General features: G+C 48.2%; 1 protein-coding gene and 1 pseudogene across 1 annotated transcript; one reads left to right on the forward strand and one right to left on the reverse strand.

The window, feature by feature from the left end:
- The first annotated feature begins 1,092 nt into the window (after positions 1 to 1,092).
- Positions 1,093 to 2,845, forward strand: LOC149335594 (solute carrier family 22 member 7-like; annotated as a pseudogene).
- A 9,444-nt stretch (positions 2,846 to 12,289) lies between these two features.
- Positions 12,290 to 18,554, reverse strand: LOC149335595 (uncharacterized). The gene is made up of 4 exons (XM_089553977.1): positions 18,525 to 18,554; positions 14,090 to 14,335; positions 12,751 to 12,893; positions 12,290 to 12,299 (listed from the first exon to the last, which is right to left on the reverse strand). Exons 1-4 carry the CDS (start codon positions 18,552 to 18,554, stop codon positions 12,290 to 12,292), a joined length of 429 nt encoding a protein of 142 aa, XP_089410103.1.
- Positions 18,555 to 18,917: the final 363 nt, after the last annotated feature.

Genomic DNA, 18,917 nt, shown 5'->3' on the forward strand with positions numbered 1-18,917 from the left:
GTGGGAGATGAAGGGGGCTAACACACTGTGATATTGCTTTCTTTTCCTCTCCGCAGCTACTAATCCAACAACATTAGTACTTGAACGCAATATGTTTGTACCATTCTGATATGCCTTATTCTGCCCATTTTCTCTTATTTACTGTTACCATATCAGCTTTCTCTTAGAATTCTACATAGCACTGGCAGTGTGTGAGTAAACAATAAAAACACTCGCCATGCATCGAAATCTCGGGTTGATGTTTCACTGCAGGTGTTTTTCCTGGAATTGCGAAATAAACGTCTGCATGGCGAACGGTAATCAATAGCACACAAGCTACGCACCACGCGCCTTTGACAGCAGAAAAGGCTGTGACAACACACATGGAAACCGCCCTTTGAAACCAAGAGGTCATCTACTATTCCGCTGCATCCATTTCGACATCATCCATATTGTTTTACGAAGGCCATAGCCCATAGGTGTCTTGTGGCCCTTTGTTATGGATACCAGTGGAACCTACGAAGCTTTATTTTGTAATATTGCTTGCCGTGGCTGCCGCTGTTAGTCATCAAATTATTGTTCAGGGTCGTGAGAAAAGAATAACTATAAAACAATGTGTACATCTCTGGAAAAAAGGGAAACAAAATATAATTTCTGTAAATGTCAAAGACTTTCCACATTCGAAATAGTGCCTCCTAAAAAAGAATCGCCAGGCACCATGGCAGGGCCGCCAAGGGGTGCGTAGGGGCGAAAGAAGCAGTACGGGTGTGCCAAACACATTCGAGCGCGGTCGTCATTGTTGTGGCGTTTATCCCCCCTCCGTGACTAACCGCCTCCTTCTGCCACAACGCGAGGGAGAGGAGGTCAAGGTAGCGCAGAGGGGAGGACCAGACCGTCTCGGAGGAGCGCTTTTTCGCTTCCACGGACAAGTGGAGCCGCCCTGGTGGTTGAACTAACGTCTTGTCCAAGATGGCCGCCGTGGTACCCCCGCCTTAAGCCTGAGCGCGAGCTGCCATCTAGAGAAGACGAAGAAAGGACGTTCTGCGATTACAGGTGAACAACACCAAGGAGGGCTATTGCTTTCGAGACAGCCAACGAACCATCGAGAGAATCATGGCGAAACGAAAGCGCTCCCGCAGCATGGTGTCAGCATTGCTGCCGAGCTTGTTCCATCCCGTGACCGAGCCTGTTTCGGACAGTGAGATGGAGACGGTCTTCCAGACCATGGTCGTGTTCGGTTTCTGACGCTTCCAGAAGCTGGTGCTGCTCTGCGCGGAGATCACCACGTTCGTCGCCTACACGTACAGCTTCGCCCTCACCATCGATTTGGAGCCCGTGGACCACTGGTGCCGCCCCAGCGCCGAGCACTCCAACACGAGCGCCGAGGCCTGGGAGAACCTGTCCGTGCCACGGTCGCCAGGCTCCGCAGCAAGGTTCAATAGCTGCCACCGCTACGAGACGCCGCTCGCAGCGACAGTGAGAGAAAGTGGCGCGGATGCCGAGGGCGACGCTCGGGTCGTGGTCGCTTGCGACGCCTGGGACTACGACACGCACATGGCAGGCCGCACAGTGGTGGTACACTGGAACTTGGTCTGTGACCGTGCCTGGTACCAGCAACTCCTCAGCGGGGCCTTCATGTGCGCAGGCGCACTGTCCGTGCCATGCGCGGGGCTCGCGTCCAACCGCTGAGGTCGCAGGCCCATCATGTGGGCCTCACTGGGCGCCCTCCTGTTCTCCAGAGTGGCCACACCACTGGCGCCCACGGCGGCCGTGTTTGTAGCGCTGCGCTTCGTGTCCTCGGCGGCCGTGAGCGCGCTCGAGGTCGTGGCCTTCGTGCTCCTGTTCGAATCAACGCCACCGGGACCACGGGAGGCCATCTGCGCGCTCGCCGTCTGCTGGCCCACTGTGCTCGCGCCGGTGTACGTGGGCTTCATCGCGTACCTGGCGCTCGACTGGAGCATCTGCCACGCGGGGCTGGTGGCCCCGGCGCTGTCGCTCATCCTGACGGTGTACTTCACCGAGGAGTCGCCCCACTGGCTCATCGTCAACAAGCGCTTCCACGAAGCCCGACGAGTTGCCCTCTGGGCCGCCCGCATCAACAACGAAGAGCCCGAGGTCGTCATCGAACGCCTAGAGCTGGTCAAGGAGATGCTGGCTGCCCGCGCCGGTAGAGCAGGAACTGCTCACCGCGACCAGCAGGAAGAACTGCATCCGCCAGTTTACCAACCACGGCTGCGCTACATGTCTGCTTCGTAATCTTCAGCTGGTGTTTCACATTGTTCGTCAACTACTACTACCGGAACCTTGACCTGCCGTACTTCTCGGCTGTCAAGTGGGTTATCATCGCTGGTAACGTGCCGGCCATGACCATAGCATATACTTCATCATCAGGCATCATGGCCGACGGGAGCCCCTGGTAGTCTTTCTGCTGGCGGTCTCCCTGCTACTGCTTTTCCAGGCGGCCTTGCACTTCTTGGGCGTCAAATTTTCGGCTCAGTTGGGCCTCTTGTGGCGGGAGTTGCTGTTAAATATCGCCTAAGTCCTGCTCTGCGTCCACACTGTGGCGCTGTTCCCCACCCGGGTCCGGAGCGTGGCCTTCTCCGGGGCGTACACATTCGGCAGGCTGGGCGCCATGGCGTCGGAGGCGTTCAAGGTCGTCGAGCGCGTCCTTCCCAGCGACCTCTCCGCGCTCCCAGTGGGGGTGGCAGCCGTCCATATGATGGTCTTCTCGCTGCTGCTGATGACCCTTTCCGAGAAGGCGCTGCTGAGCGAGGTAACGGGGGCCGACAGTTGCAGCGGCGTCGCGACGCCACAACGTCGCAAGCGGAAGACCACGACCTGTTCTATGTTCCCACTGCGGAAATGACTGGGCCCTTGCATGTGAACTACCGCTATGCCGTGCACGAGCGGAAGAATATTCACCGGAGGGCGTCATATGCGACGCTTGGAAACTTGTTTTGTCTTTGAAGTATATTATTGTTTTGCGCCGCGCCTTGAAGACAATGCGCAAAACTTTACCTTAGTTGATCGCGTCTCTCGCGTACATAAACAGTGCTTACTTTTTCGTCCACGCAGTGGCTGCGTTTCATCACTAGCAAATAGATTCGCTTCACGCTACTCAAATGCCTGCGTGCCGTTTCTTTTAGAGCGCAGCTCTTTGGCGCCCGTTTCTGCGCTTCGCGGCGTCGCCGTCGCTGTAACCAGCAGCTGCGAAACCAATGGATCGGGAGCTTGGAAACCAGAGGGCAAAATCGGTAAATTGGTTGTTGAGGAAAAGAAATAGCGCACTATCACACGTCTCGGTGGACACCTGAACCAGAGGGAAGGCGCATAACTACCGTCTTGGAACAGTGCACGCCTTAATCGTGCTTTAAGCTACGTGGCGGTAGTGACAGATGTGCGCTGCTTGCGTTGGCATTGACAACGTTGTGCCAGAAACTCGGCGCTCAAGCCATAGGCCTTCGGTGTTCGTTGTGTTCATTGGCGTTTATCACATGGGCAGAATCTCGACTGTGGCACAATAGAATCTAAAATTGACCAGGCAGCCTTAGAGATAAATTGAAATAATTGTTCCCAGGGTTGGGGAATGCGTGAAACGAGGCGGCCCACAACATGGCTCGAGGTTTCGTCAACCGAGTCGGTGCGTCGACCGCATCCATGGAGGAGGGGCCGGCATCTTTCCGAGATATCACAAGCCATTACAAATTGCAAAGGCACAAATTTCCAGCACTTGACAAAACGTTGTATGAGGCAAAAGAGACCGCCCGGAGGAGACTCCAAACGAAGTCCTTTCTTAGTCCCTATCTATTGGCAAAAATGTACCCGGATGTCTTCAACTCAGAGCGCAGGTTCTGTGCTGAAACAGCCGTATATGATCACACACTATTGTGATGCAAAGAACCACCACCACCGGAGGATCTAGTACAAATTCCTTCTCGTGAGAAATGGGAGGCCGTTCTGGTCAGCTCGGACATGGGCGTTCAAGCCTTGGGCACCGAGTGGGCCGCTAAGGTCGCCGCTAGGCATTTATTATTTATTTTTTTATTTATTACAGATACCCGCAGCGCCCAAGGGCATTATTGCAGGGGGGGAAACACAATAATTTCTGCTCATTTGGCCGAAAGTACACATAATAACAGAAATACAATCACACAACTAATAGATGAGGAAAAACATGCACTGAAGGAAGACAACCACGCTCCAGAAATAAAATAACACTAATGAAATGAAAAAGACACGCGCAAGACAACTGCGCGCCACGTCACACATCAGATAAAAAAGCGCGGAATTGACCTTCCGTGCAGCACTCAGTGACGCCGGCTGGTAGCCTGTTCCACTCATTGATCGTCCGTGGAAAGAACGAGGTTTTGTAAACATCTGTGCGACACTTAATCTCTCGGATCTTCCACTTATGATCAACTCGTCTAGAAAAAAATGAGGTTGAAGCAGACACCGGTCTTTGTCAATGCTCAGCTTTCCAAAATAGATGCGATGCATGATTTGTAATCTCAAATGTTTCCTACGGTTAGCTAAAGATCCCCAGCCAAGGTATTTTTAAGAGACGTGACACTAGTTGAGAAGCTGTAATTATTGGACAAAAATCTCGCAGCATTATTTTGGACGCGCTCGAGCATATCACATAAGTAAGCAAACTGGGGGTCCCATACAGGACAGGCCTATTCAAGAATTGGTCGGATGTAAGTGAATTACAGGAGTTGTTTGACATTAGACGGTGCTTTATTGAAGTTTCGTTTTAAGAAATTAAGCATTCTGCAGGCTTTGGATGTAGTGTACTCAACTTGCCTCGTCCATGTTAGGTTAGATGAAAAATAAACGCTGAGGTACTTGTATTCAAGTACTTTTTGCAAGGGAACGTTATGTAGTGAGTAATTTGTTTGTAATGGGGAACGCTTTCGAGTGAAAGAGACAAATTGGCATTTTGTGGCATTCAAAGACATTTGCCATTTTGAGCACCAGGACTGGATAGAATCCAAGTTTCGCTGTAGTTTTAACGCATCAGAGGAATTTTCCACAACAGTGTAAACGACACAATCGTCAGCATAGAGCCGAACTTTGCAGGTAAGATCCAAAACAATATCATTGATGTAAATCAGAAAGAGAGGGGGTCCAAGAACAGGCCCCTGCGGTACAGGGGTCTGTTCTTGGACTTAGTTCCCCCAAGAAATGAACGGGTTCCGTCAAAACAGGTCTGCGACTGACAATATCATCGCCCTCGTCTCATCAATTGAGGAGTACCTTCATGCTGGGTACATCCCGACAGCCGTTTTCCTAGACATCAAGGCCGCCTTTGACTTTGTCTTTCACCATGCAATTCTCGCCGCCTTTGCCAGTCTTGGCCTTGGAGGAAAGCTATACAAATGGATTGGGCAATATTTGAAAGAACGGCAAATTTTTATGACCACTCCAAACGGTCCAACACTCTTTCACGCAGTGGAGAGGGGCGTACCACAGGGAGCGGTGCTCAGCCCTCTCCTGTTCAGTATTGCCCTTATACACATAAGAAGAAACCTTCCGCGAGGGGTCCGTATAACAATTTATGCTGATGATATCTGCATCTGGACCGCATCACGCTCGCGCTATATCACCCAGCAACGTCTACAGAGAGCGCTATTGCACATTTCGATGTAGCTGGCTTCCAGAGGTCTTCGTCTCTCGTCAGAAAAGAGTGTTGCAATGGCGTTTACAAGAAAAACGATGACTCGATATCCGCTGCTCCTAGGCGGACGATCGCTACCATATGTACGATCTCAGCGATTCCTGGGTGTTGTAATCGACTATAATCTGTCATGGACACCTCAGATCAAAAAACTTCGCGAGAGGATCACTGCAGCATCGCAAGTGTTTAGGTTCATGGCGGGAACAAGGTGGGGTAGAAACTGCCGATCAATGCTTCTGCTTGAAGAAGCCTACGTTGAAGGAACCTTGCGCTACTGTCTAACAGTGTTTCAAAGATTATATACATCAAGCAATAAGTCTCTCGTTGCCGCACGGAACAACTGCCTGCGAATATGGCTTGGCCTCCCAAAGGGTTCCTCTGCATCAGGAAAAGTAGCGGAGGCAGGATGTCTCACACTAGAGCTGATTGCCGCCCAGGAAACTATGCGTACCCATCTCCGCCATGTTCTTCAAGGGAAGAAGCACTTCCTGCACCGTGTCCACCTAACTCACAGCAACTCTAGCTTTGGCCAGGCAGTGCAGCTCCTGCCCATCCCTACTATTAATCAGCCACAAAAACTACTACCTCTGGCCTTTCCTCCATGGACACTCTCTCCTCTAAAGGTGAAGAAGTTTGTTCCAGGTGTGAATGCAAAGAGCCCCATGCCACAGGCAGCGCTTCTGCAAACTACTCTCGCCTACTTAACGGTGGAATATAGGCAGCACAGCCATATCTTCACCGATGGTTCAACTACTAAAGAAACCTCTTCATGCGGCCTTTATGTGCCCTCAACAGGCCATGCCCTTTCTTACTGGCTGCAGCGGAGGACATCCTCTACGACAGCTGAGCTTCACGGCATTAAGGAAGCTGTTTCTTACATCCTGCGCCGAACCGCCGGCCGTTGGGTTATCTTCACCGATTCGAAAGCATCTCGGCAGATCCTGGCCAACCTGCTGAAGAAAACGAATCACCAGCCAGTTTCCCTGCACATCGGATATCTACATCATTTAGCTATTGCCGCAGGCCACTGCATAACATATCAGTGGGTACCTGCTCACTGTGGCATTCAGGCTAATGAAAAAGCAGATGAAGCGGCCCGTAAGGGCCGTCAACATCGGAGATACATTAGAACTTTTTTCACGAAATCTGATGCGTTCCAGATGGCTAAAAGTTTTGCTTCCGAAGAAACGTATCGGCTTTGGAGTTTGCCGACACATCAGTACCAATTTATTCACTCATTCGACCCACATCTTAGATCAAGACTCTCATCCAGAATTCCTCGACATCTGGAAACACTTTATCATCGACTTCGTCTGAATGCTGCATATACAAACGGCTTACGATACCGTTTTAGACAAATGAACATTCCGCACTGTGACAACTGTGCCGCGATAGAAACTGTGGAGCATATCTTGTCTGAGTGCCCTGCGTATGCTAACGAGCGTGCGTACTATGAATATTGCATGCAGAAGCTCTGCTCAGTGCCCCTAACAATGGACAAAGTTTTAGGTCTCTTAGCCTGCCTTAGGCAACAGAGACTTGCAATGAACTTTATATTCACACATTTAAAAAGACATTGGACATCTCGATAAGCTTTATATTCACTTGCACGTTACCTTCATGCATTCTTCATGCAGTGAACTTCGGCAGCCCATTTGCCGGACTATGCACTCCATCATTCCGTGGGTTACATCAATACTCGCCGTTGCATCCTTAGTACCCATTTCATAGCCGCATTTTATCTTCGCTTTTTTTTTACCTGTTCCACTCTGCTCTCCTTCTGTCTTTATCTCCCGAATTCCCCTCCCTACGCAGAGAAGCATGCCAGCGATTTTTAAATGCCGGCTAAATTCTCTGTGTTTCATTAAAGAGTCTCTCTCTCTCTCTCTACCTTAGCGTCTTTGTTCGTAGGTTGATAGTCAGTTCCAAGCCTGGTTATAATACTCCTGCCAGTTCTGGAATTGGCTAATGTCGCCGTTTGAGCCATTAAATGGCTTTCAGTTCATTGTAGGTGGTGTGTATTGCTACCCTCATTAGCCTCTCGATTGAGGCATTTAGTGGGAGTCCTAAGGTGGCTTTGTAGGCCTGCCGTATCATGCTATCCAACTTGTCCTTTTCTGCTTTCGTAAATTTCAAATAAGGGACAGCATAGAGTATCCTGCTTAGCGCACAGGCCTGCACCAGTCGACATAAATCTCTTTCCCTTACCACTTGTTTTCGATTATAGCTATGCGGCGGATTAATCGCGCCGTCGCTTCTACCGGGCATTTTAGTTTAGTGAGTGTGTCATTATTTTTTCCATTTGCTTATAAATACAACCCCAGTGTTGTCATGGTTAGTACCTCTCTGACGGATGTTTCATTGACAAGGACGGTTATTTCAAAACAGGTGCTATTCTGTTCCGTCACCAGTGCATGGGAACAGAACAGCACCTGTTTTGAAAAGATTTACTTGAGCTACTGGGTTCGAAATGGCCGAATCTGCTTTCGGCCAGAGGAGGGTGGTACGGCTGGCTGCGTGGCTCACTCTACTGATTTCAGCAAATTGGTTCAAATGACTTGCTGGCATTTTCTCTATTCCTCATTATGGCTTTTTTACGCTCTTGCAAGCACATGCATGCAGTTTCACGGTTGTGCAGATAAATATCGTAAGCATTGGGATGAGTTTGTTTCGCAAGTTGGTCTGATGCAGTTTACGTGCTTGTGTTGACACCCTGGCAGCGCTACAACACGCTGCCCCGTTCCACTCCTAAAGGCGAAGCTTAATCGTACGCCATTCATTTTTTTTTGTTATTGAAAAAAAAGTCGGATCAATTATTTGTCGGCTGCCGCTTTGCAGTGCACAATTTGTATATGGATGCTTGGTGACCACAATGCTCCGCCACACAATTACATCGATGTTAAGGAATTATAATGGGAACATTTAATGAATCCTCGATAAAAGTTCCAATAGCGAAAACCTTGCTGCCCTTAATAAATAAATAAATATTATTTACTTCAAAAAATTACATAGTACACATACAAGCCTCCCCAACCTAACAATGGGCTTGTGGGGCAGTGCTCCGCAGAATGGAGCAAGCCAGAGAGCAAGTCATAGCAGTTCACCGCTTACCTAAAAACATTCTTACTAGAAGAGTTCAATGCTTCTCGCAACCCTGAAAATTCAATAAAACGGCCGGGAAAAAGTAAAATGCTTCCAACGAGGGTCTGAGGAATCGTGTCCCAGCCCCATGAATTAGTGAGGAGGCTGTACTTCTCTAAATTTCTCTCTAAAAATTTCTTCGCATTATCGATCACTCTATCACGTCTATTCTACACTTGCAAAACTTACCTCTTCCATGAGTTGCATGTTTGTGTCAGTTGCTGAGTTTCAGTACTGAAGTGCGGAGTCTCACGTACTTCTCATTCCTGAATATGGTGTCGAAATAGACCGTCTGCGGAAAAGTTTACTTTCTGCGCATTCGCAGCGAAGGCGATTTTTGGTTGTAAAACATGAGCCGGCCGTGCATTCCCTCGCTGCAGTGCGGCGAATGATGTGAGCTCCTTAAATGCCAGCTCATTGCTTGGCCTACGGCTGCACGAATTAATTCATTCACCAAGGAAAAGCTCAGGTTCCCGCCCAGCTCGTCTCGAAACGGATGTTCCTGCTGTATTTCGCGCTTGCTGCCAAGTGCACGCAGCTCGGTCGTTCTAGAAGAGTTTTGCCATCGACGCACGTGCGTATATACCGAATATATACTAGTATGACCACTCACCATAAATGCAACAATGTCAAGCCATGCTATCTGAACAGTGGGAGCACGGCAGAGCGCAACCTCGCGTATATCCGGTCATTCTAACGCTCCTGCGGTCCGTCAGCACGCAAAAAGCAACGCTCTGCCGTATCAGCACGAGCCATTATTGAGATAGTACAACGGATCACCATCATCATTTATTTGACCGTTAAAGGCCCCTGGGGGGGTATTACATAAGGGGGGTCGGTTACTAATCAGTTAAGTGTGCCCAGCAGCAAAATGCGCTGTACCAAGTTAGCAGCCCTATCAAGAAAGCGTACCAATGACGAGAAACCAACGACAAGGAAGGCTGTTACTAACGACGAATCATGCCGTTCTCACATAAACACCGGTATTCACACGCCACTCTCACGAAATCTAGTTCATCGTTGCTGCTTCAAGATTCATGAAGTTTCTGACGTAGCCTTCCTCCTTGAAGGACCAGCCGCGATGAGCCTGGCCAACAGCGGAGGTTGTGGAGTGGAGGCTTTGCCACACATTTGAGGCTACCACGCGAAAAATCTTCGCTTTCTAAAAACGCAGATGGGAGGTTCTCCTCCTCTGTCATCCTCTTTCGTTAGCAAACGCACGTTTCCGGAAAATAAACAACACTAAAACAACACAACAAGCGCACGAGAACTGCTGAACGCTGCCTTGCACACGTCTGCTCGGGAACAACTTTCCAACCAAAAGGTCCGGTGGAGCTTCCCTTTTTGCACTACAGGTGGCGCTCGCTTTTCCGCTTTTGCTTTTTTTTTTTGGTCGGACTCTGATAACTGATGTTCTCCTGTTGTAAAGGGTGTGACCGCGACATCATCATCATCATGGTCAATTCAATGTTTTTTCACAAACACAAAGGACTGAAAATGATCCACCATGTTTATTTCACTCATACATGTGACCCACTACGGGGGCTCTTGAAATTGATAGCATGCACTTTTTTTATTATTACACATCACAAAAATTTAGATAAGAATCGAATTTAATCTAGCCGTCCACAGTCTTCCCTCGTGCGCTGTCAAAAACCTCCCCCATTCAACATGTTCTTATAAGCACTGTGCATGCAATATGACATTATCCGTACAAAGTTCTCAGCCGCTCTCAGTTGACATGGGCATCCAATTCGGCGGGCCTTCCAACGGAAAAAGTCGACGCAGTCTGGCGGGTTCGGGCGAGGTGCGTGACATAGTGGACGGGGTGTGCAGTCCTTGAATCCATGCCATCCTGTAAAGGATTGCTGCCTGGTCTTGCGTGAGGCTGCTTACACGTTCGTACTTAGGCTTCCTGTACTTGTAGCACGGAGCCTGCAACAGAGAACGACGTCAGATATTCGTCCCATGCTGGCGCAATTTACAAACACATGCAGTCAGATACAGGCGGGAATTTTAAGGTGAAAGCCTTTTATGGCGTATGAGTAGCGTGGACAGGATGTGGCACCCATTCACCATTCCATAGCCAATCTAGAATCTAATCCATAGCCATCCAACAAGCCAAACCATAATCCACAAACCAATCCATAATTGAAAAACGTACGAACTGTCAGTGAAGAAAAATAAGGAAAGAAAATTGGTATATACGGGGATAAAACCCGGGCCTGCGATAAGGCGACGATTCCACTGCGCGACGAGAGCTTTTTTCTTTAACATTTATTACACGCATTTATGCATTACTTGCAAAATAATCAACCAGCAGCCGATCAATTTCGTTGGAAACAAAACACTACACAACTAAAACACGCGTCTTAACACAACTAAAACGGTGGCAAGGAAAGACAAGGGTTTCACTTTTACAGGTGAATAAAGGCGCGTCTAGTGAATGCAGAGTTCTTTTAGAAATTTTTTGTTTGGTTTATTGGGGTCTAACACCCCAAAGCGACCCAGGTTATCAGGGGCGCCGTAATGAAGGGCTCCGGAAATTTCGACCACCTGGGGTTTTAACGTGCACTGACATCGCACAGTACACGGGCCTCTATAATTTCGTCTCTATAGAAATTTGACCGCCGTGGCCGGCATCCAAAACCCGCGTCTGTCGGGTCAGCAGCCGAACACCATAACCACTGAGGCACCGCGGCGGGTTGTCTTAGAAGTGTATACGAGCAATTATGAGCATATAAATGACAATGTCGCAATTAACCGAGTACAAAAGTACGCTTCCGGCAAATTTACTGCTTGCTTGCCGTGTCGTAGCGCCATCACTGGCCCTGCAAGTGAATCCTTACGAAGGACCATATAAGAAATTTCTATGCATAATAATACAAATCAGTAGGGACTGAGAAGCGGACTTGTACCCTTAGTAACAATAAGCAATGCATCCTTACATTTGTACGCTCAAAAAAGGTAAATACACTACATACCCATTGCGCATCTTCGCATGCGTCCAAGGTCATCCTGATCATCTGCCTCACTAATGGCCACAGGCTCTCTGCTGAATGACCGGAGTGGAACTTCATTTCGCGGTCCCAACTGCAAAGGAAAAGCATTGTGCTTGGCGCTCACATCCACTATTTCAAACTGAGCTTGTGAGACCTGCGATTCCCAAGCAGCTCTAGGACGTCTCTCTCGGCAAGGGGCTTTAAACTTTATGTAACACTGAATACCTGGGAACTATCCTGATGACGACAACAGCTCTCTGGTGAGGAAGATAGCATACCAATCGTTTTCGACACATACAAAAGATGCACTTACGGAATGACATATCTGTGTCACATATGTTTATTACGCGCACCTTCTATTAGAACACACTAATGCAGTCAAAATCGAGCAGGAATAATTGCCACAGTATCCCAGAATCCCATTGATACAAATCTCATGCGACAGTGGAAAATGTGCGGAACACTAGAAATTCTTGCTTTTGTTGTTTAGTCAATATGACCTGAAAGTTCAGAAATGTGATATAAAATGACTGCTTGACTTAAAAATTCAGAATTATCTTTCTATTGGCTGAAATATTTTTGTGAACACCGAATTTTCAGTTGACTTACAATATAGCATACCAGGCAGATTCGCTACCTATTACGTGTGGGACAGCTGCAAACATTTGAAATTGACTTTTAATTAAAATCGCATTTCTCATCACGCGCTGCGGTTTCCATATGAAAGTACTTAAACACCTTGTTGCGTTTTTTTCTTGCAGAATTACAATGTAGGCGATGGGTCGAATTTCAAAAATGGCGTTCAGAGAAGACTGGCTGATCTTTCTGAACGCACACAATGCACAAAACTGAACGTACACCACACAACTCCTGCACAGGGATACTTTAGAAAGCTTTAACACCGTAAACTTTTAGAGCTACTGAGAAAAAAGAAGGAACTCAGCTACATACCAACTTTCTGGCCTTCCATTAAGCAGCAGCATCAAGTACACAGCTGCACCAGCCAGCAGTGATGGTTCCACCGAAGCCATCTCGTGGTTCATCACGGAAACCTCCAGAATGAACATGGCTGTCAGTTCCTCTCTTGGGCTAGCCTGCAGAGGGGAAGATGAGAGATGGTAGCCAGGAATACTCACTATGCGAGTAAATCCGGTAATACACATACCCAGAAATTCTGGACGGGCGCACTTTTCAACAGGAGATATTTGGTGAATACAGTTTTTTTCTCACATGTCGCGTCCGATTTCGCTGTAACAATCAATAGATATCTAAATCTCTCCCTCAGCAGGCTTGTCTTTTTTTTTACTTTTAACGTTCTGCATTGGTTTTCTGTAGCGGTCTTAACCACTTGACGAAAGCGATTTTCCTACATGCCGGAAGAGTGGACCATTACGTCCAGCATTTCCATAACAATACCTTACAATATTGCACAGTTCCCTCGGAAATAAAACTGGTGCCTAAGAACCTTGTCCTTATTTCTTATAGACTCTATTGCCTTCCATAGATATTTCTTTTTGTCTATTCATAGTCTATAGAGAAAAGTTTGCTAAAAGTGTGCGGCCATCAATCTATCCTTTGTGTTGCCTATAGACTGCTCTACCCAGAACGCCTCAGAGAGTGCGTATGGACCGCAAATTCGGCCTATAACGAGCGTCGCACACGAACGCCCCTAAGGATGGGTAGCTACTCTGATTAAATCTCGAGCAGGTCGCGAGAACATTGGTCGCAGGCCGAATTCCTCTCGATTCCAGAATCGAAGGTTCGATAGTAGTCGGGGACAGCAGCGGCGCCGTCCAACCGGACAGCCGCATGTGGTTAAGATACATTTTTCAAGCCAGCGGTGCCGAGCTTTTGCCCGAATCCACATGCAGCGCTCGTTACGTCAGCAGCGGAGGGCTATCATTGGTCCGCCGCGTCAACTCTGTCTGACGTCACGCCGCTACAATGGCCACGGCCGGGAGCTCCGCCCCCCGGGGAACTCCCTCGCTCATCGGCAGCCGTAGGAGGGGCCGAGTGGGGGAGGCCGACTGAAGAGCGGCGACACTTCAGTGTGCAAATCTTACGCGAGTAGAGACAAAGGCGTCAAAACGCGGGAATTCAAATTTTAACTGCTGATCAGTCAGGATATGTGTGAAGCGGCGTCCTTTAACATCCTAGGCATGCCGCAACATTATTGAGAGCCTATTCAAGGGCACAAGGGCACTGTCTTCGCAAAGACAATGCGGGCAGCATCATCCCCCAATGACCGTATCACGGCAAGAACGCAGCCCCAAGCAAAACATGAACAAACCTGAGCGTTCTCGCAGTTGCCACGCAGCTTGCGGACGGGCAGGCGACATGCCTGAAACCACTTGACCACATGGAGAATTTCCTGCGTCATTTCCATTATTTCCTCCTCCTTGATGCCTCGTCTCTCGTGTACTGTGTTAATGAATTCACTTCGCCATCCATTTCCCTTGTTCTCATTCATGGCCGCTAGCAAGAGTGAAGCTGCCAGGAGCGCCTCCATCTTGCGAAGGGGTATCTGTCGACTCTCCTGAAATGTAGGAAAGGCGGACACTGAGCACGGTCGCGAGGCAGCCCTCCTCATTCGCAGGTTCCAGCGAAGGTTGAAGGCGCATGTACCTTCTAATGCAAAAGTTTACAGCCCACCGCGCCACGGAAATGAACGACGCGGTGGATTGTAAACTTTTGCAACAGACGGTACATGCTACCGTTGCAGTCGAAATAAGGCGAAACATTTGCGCAGCACAAGTGACAGTTCCTTCACATCATTCATACCTTCGGGTCTGAAGGATTTGCTACTTGGCTCGTTAATATTTCTTTGAGCATAGGCAATGCTAAGGCGGGGAAAGCGGGACCTAACAAGAGGTCTATATTGAAGAAGCCAAGGTTGTGTACTATGTTTTCTTTTTTAATGAAAGGCTCGCTTTGTATTTCAACCATAGTCGGTTACAACTCGAGAACGAAGCGGTAGATATGCCCCCAAAAGTGGCCCCTCCAGGCAATGGCGTCGGCCGATTCCTCCTTCTTGACCGATCCCCGTGCAGGATGCAGAAGATGAATATGCAATAACCGCGGCTTAATAGGATTAACCCCGGCGTCCCGAAAATGGGTCGACGCCTTTGGCTGGAAGGCGTTCTTTCCGCTTCGTTCTTGAGTTGTATCCGACTATAGCGCCACGAGGGCGACTAAAATACCTCGGCCACTGCAAATGCAGCTCACATTGAGCGCTGTCAGTACTGGTAAAAGTGGCACCTTGCATATTGGCGACAAACTTACTTCGCGGTTAAGCTCGAGATGGATAAACTACTGCAATAAGAACGATTAAAATACCCCGGCCGCTGCAATCGCAGCTCTTACTGAATGCTGTCAGTAAGAGCAACTGGTACAGTCGCACAATGTTGACTGAGCAACTCTTACATGGTAAACTTTGAAAACTTGAAAACTTTAAAAGGGCGCAAACACACACGACCACAAAGTACAAGAGACGAGACACAAGCGTTAATGAAGTATCTTACATGGTAACTTGAGTTTGTTCGCGTTAATTATAGCGTCTCATTAATTCATTTACCAATACTGCAGGCCTTTCCCGGGCCTACTCAGCAGGGTATAAAAACGCAGAGTAATTAAAATAGTGAACCGAACAAGAAGAACAAGTTTAGGCACAAATAAATAGAAACAAATAGTTCATCATCACATGGGCGTCAGTGATAATGATGTCCATTCATGACTTAACATGTTCTATGAAAGCCCCGACCGAGTTGCGATGCACAACAATAGATGGCAGTGTATGTCACCTGAAAAGATGTGGTGGGGACAAGAAGACTTATGAGCATTGTTAATTCTCGAAGGGTGGCCGAACGGCTCCTGAGAGTATGCTTCTTTTGTTATGCTCAAATGACCGTGACAGAGTTGGTACAAAACTCTGTATGTTCCTGCAGTGTGCTAGTCACTTAGTATTAAGTAGGTTAGATATGCTCGAACTCCGTGAATATTAATAGAAAGAGGTGTCGCATTGGGCGCAGCTTTGGAATAACGATATTCAAAGGTAAAAGTAGGAGACGTGCCAACCTGTAAGAAGATATCCATGAATACGACCGCCAGAAAGAGCGTCTCTGGCAATAATCCGACGAGTTCGTGGATGAATATCATCCACTCAACGCAGCAAGCCCGCATCCAGGGTTCCAGCAACGGTTGCGACTTCATGAAATTGGGTCGGATCGGCCATTTGCCCTGCAAGGAAGGGAAAATAAAAGACACTGTCTGAAACACAAACTACAATCATCAGTCGTTGAATTATCAATGACCCATGTTTAGCTCACCAGCTTTGTTGCGTTCCAGAAAAAGACGTAAGGCTAAAGATAAATGCTCATACGATCAAAGATTTACATACGCACATTGATTGCTTGAGTAAGCTACCCCCAAAATGTTCTAATCATGTTCATCTGGTACAGTTTACAAACGGCAAATTGAAGAAAGGATACACAGGACATAATGAAGGCAAGACACAAGCAAGTAAGCAGTTTATGTATGCCTTGCTGATAACATTTTTTTAGGAGTGTGAATTGTAAAGGATTATACACCGTCACATTCAGGCGAGGTAGATTGAGAGCTATGTGTCCCGAGGTTTAAAATATGTCAACTTCACACAAGAGAAAATGTGTAACTCAGTTGAATTAAGCTGCATTTGTTGATCGAACTTTAGGACCGTTCACCAGGCCCCAAGTTTCTCGGCTATGCCCAGCAGCCCGGAACATGATTTTGCGTAGCAAATCGGCTCGTCTGCTTCGGACTTCTGCGTTCTCGGAAACGCCACCACGAGCTTACATGTGCGTCTACCTTTGTCCAGCGCAACCACAATGCCCCGAGTCTCCCCTCGCTTCCGTGTGAAGCGCTTTCGGGTTGAAACACATTTCTGGAAGGAGCAGTCGGGACTCCATCCGCAACCAGGTGACGCAGCCACTAGACAGTAGCGAAGCGAGCCGTATACATGACGTCGACGCGAGGAAAACCGGTCTCGATGCGACTCTGCCGCAGCCGCGTAAACCCCCGCTTTTGTTCCCCCTTCCAATGAACCCGGCCAGGAAGACGAGGGTCGAAAGCAAACATACAAGAATCCGCAGTGGTGCATTTCCAATTAAAGTAATTTCGAGAGTAATTAAGTACTTGTGCTGTGGAATTGCTGGCCGAAAGTAATGCATTGCAGTTACAAATTACTAGAAACCAGTAAATTAAAGTACGGCCATGTCTCGTACACGTACCGCATCAAGTCTCAAGCAGCGGTCCAGCCGACCCCGTCCTAGCGCAGTCTGCTTTATATCCAGTTGAGGCGATATTGTATATCACCACAGGGAGGAAGAGGGGCGCCTCTAAACCTGCTTCCAAAACCCGTATCCTAGCCGATACTTGCGCCCAAAACACATTTTCTAAAAACTGGTGTAAACCAGACATATGCCCGAAAACGGGACTTGTAGACGATGGTGGTTGTATAATTCACAAATCTGAAGACGCCACAAAAATTATTTGAACACTGAGTGCTTATTCAAGACTGCTCTCTACGGGGAACTGGGGATCTTAAACCTCTTTGAATGCTTTTGTGAGGAGTGCGAATTTCAGGATAAATTCGAAGACGGCAGTTTAGAAGCGGGGAGCCAGAATAAGGCTGCCGATCAGACGCCTTACACGAGTCACTAAAGTAAGCGCTACCCACGATTAAGGACTACCTGAACCAAAGAACCGGCACGTTTGAAATCGCTGCCGAAATCCTTAATGTTTTCGCACTGCATACCTAAAGGCAGGCCCATTTTACTCACATGCGGGAGTGCTCAGTGGGAGATTGGTAACGTACGCGAAAATGTATTTGCAAAAGGAACTCGTACTGCCTGTGGAAATTTATTCGCAATAACCCGATATTTATCCTGATTTAGAGCTCGGAAAACAACACCCTGTGTTTACGCCTCGCATTCCGGAAAAAATAAAACCCGAAAGAGAACGGCCTATGTACAATGCAGAGCCGTGGAGCGGCCGTGGCAGGATGAACCGGACACGAGACGGAGGAAGAAATTTGCTTGGGGAGGGCATGTAATGCGAAGGCAAGATAAACGCTGGTCCTTAAGGGTAGCGGAGTGGATTCCAAGAGAAGGCAAGCGAAGCAGGGGGCGCCAGAAAGTCAGGTGCGCGGATGGGAATCAGAGGTTTCCGGGGATACGGGGGCTGCAGCTGGCAAGGGACAGGGTCAAAGAACAAGGAGAGACATGGGAGAGGCTTTTTTGCTGCAGTGTCGTAGTCATACTGATGACGAGACAATCTCCGGAAGAGATGTAATTGCTGCTTTAGAAAACTGGTCGCCGTATAGGATCGACCTGTATTCTCATTCAATCGAGATCAAGGTACCGGATGCGAGAAGTGTCAATGATTTTATATGTGTGCCGATCAATCACTGTAATTGTCGCTCGCGAGATGAAATCCGCCTAATACTGCACTTCCGTTATCTAAGAACTGCACCGTCCACGTGTAATCCATCACGTGGGAAGAGGGATTTCCTCCATTATTCAAAACAGCTATTGAATAAAATCTGGGAAATATCTGAGCAGACCTCCAACACCAGGCAAACGTGCACAATATTGTGAGAACAGCAGCGCTAAAGACACTTCAACAAGTGGATGCGCCAGATATAACGATGATTTCTAGCCGGAGAAATCGGAACAGCTGGATCGACTCACCTTGGGTATGGATGCGTCGTAGTTCGCCATACTGCAGGTTCAATCTCCGCACTTCTCTCACGCCGGCTGTTCAGACGTCGCCGAATGCACTGTTCGAACCAACGCTGCACACCAACACCACCAACACTTTGAAAACTGCGGACTATAGGACTGTAATCTGCGGGCTCTATTTTTATAGGCAAGGTGGCCCACGTCACGTGTGCATGAGAGAGAGAGATGTGAAGGGGCTAAGTAAAGGGAAAGGGGATAGGTATGGGATAGGTGACGCTTTTGGTTTGTGACTCATGTGAATGTCGGTCAACTACTGGCACTGCCACTCAAAGCTAGTAAGAGGAGCGATGAGACAAGATAAAGAAGGAGGGAAGAAAAAAAAGTGGCTGGAAACACTTTCCC

The sequence above is a fragment of the Amblyomma mixtum genome, chromosome 7 (assembly GCF_055824585.1).
Source record: "Amblyomma mixtum isolate Tamu chromosome 7, ASM5582458v1, whole genome shotgun sequence".
Taxonomy (NCBI): domain Eukaryota; kingdom Metazoa; phylum Arthropoda; class Arachnida; order Ixodida; family Ixodidae; genus Amblyomma; species Amblyomma mixtum.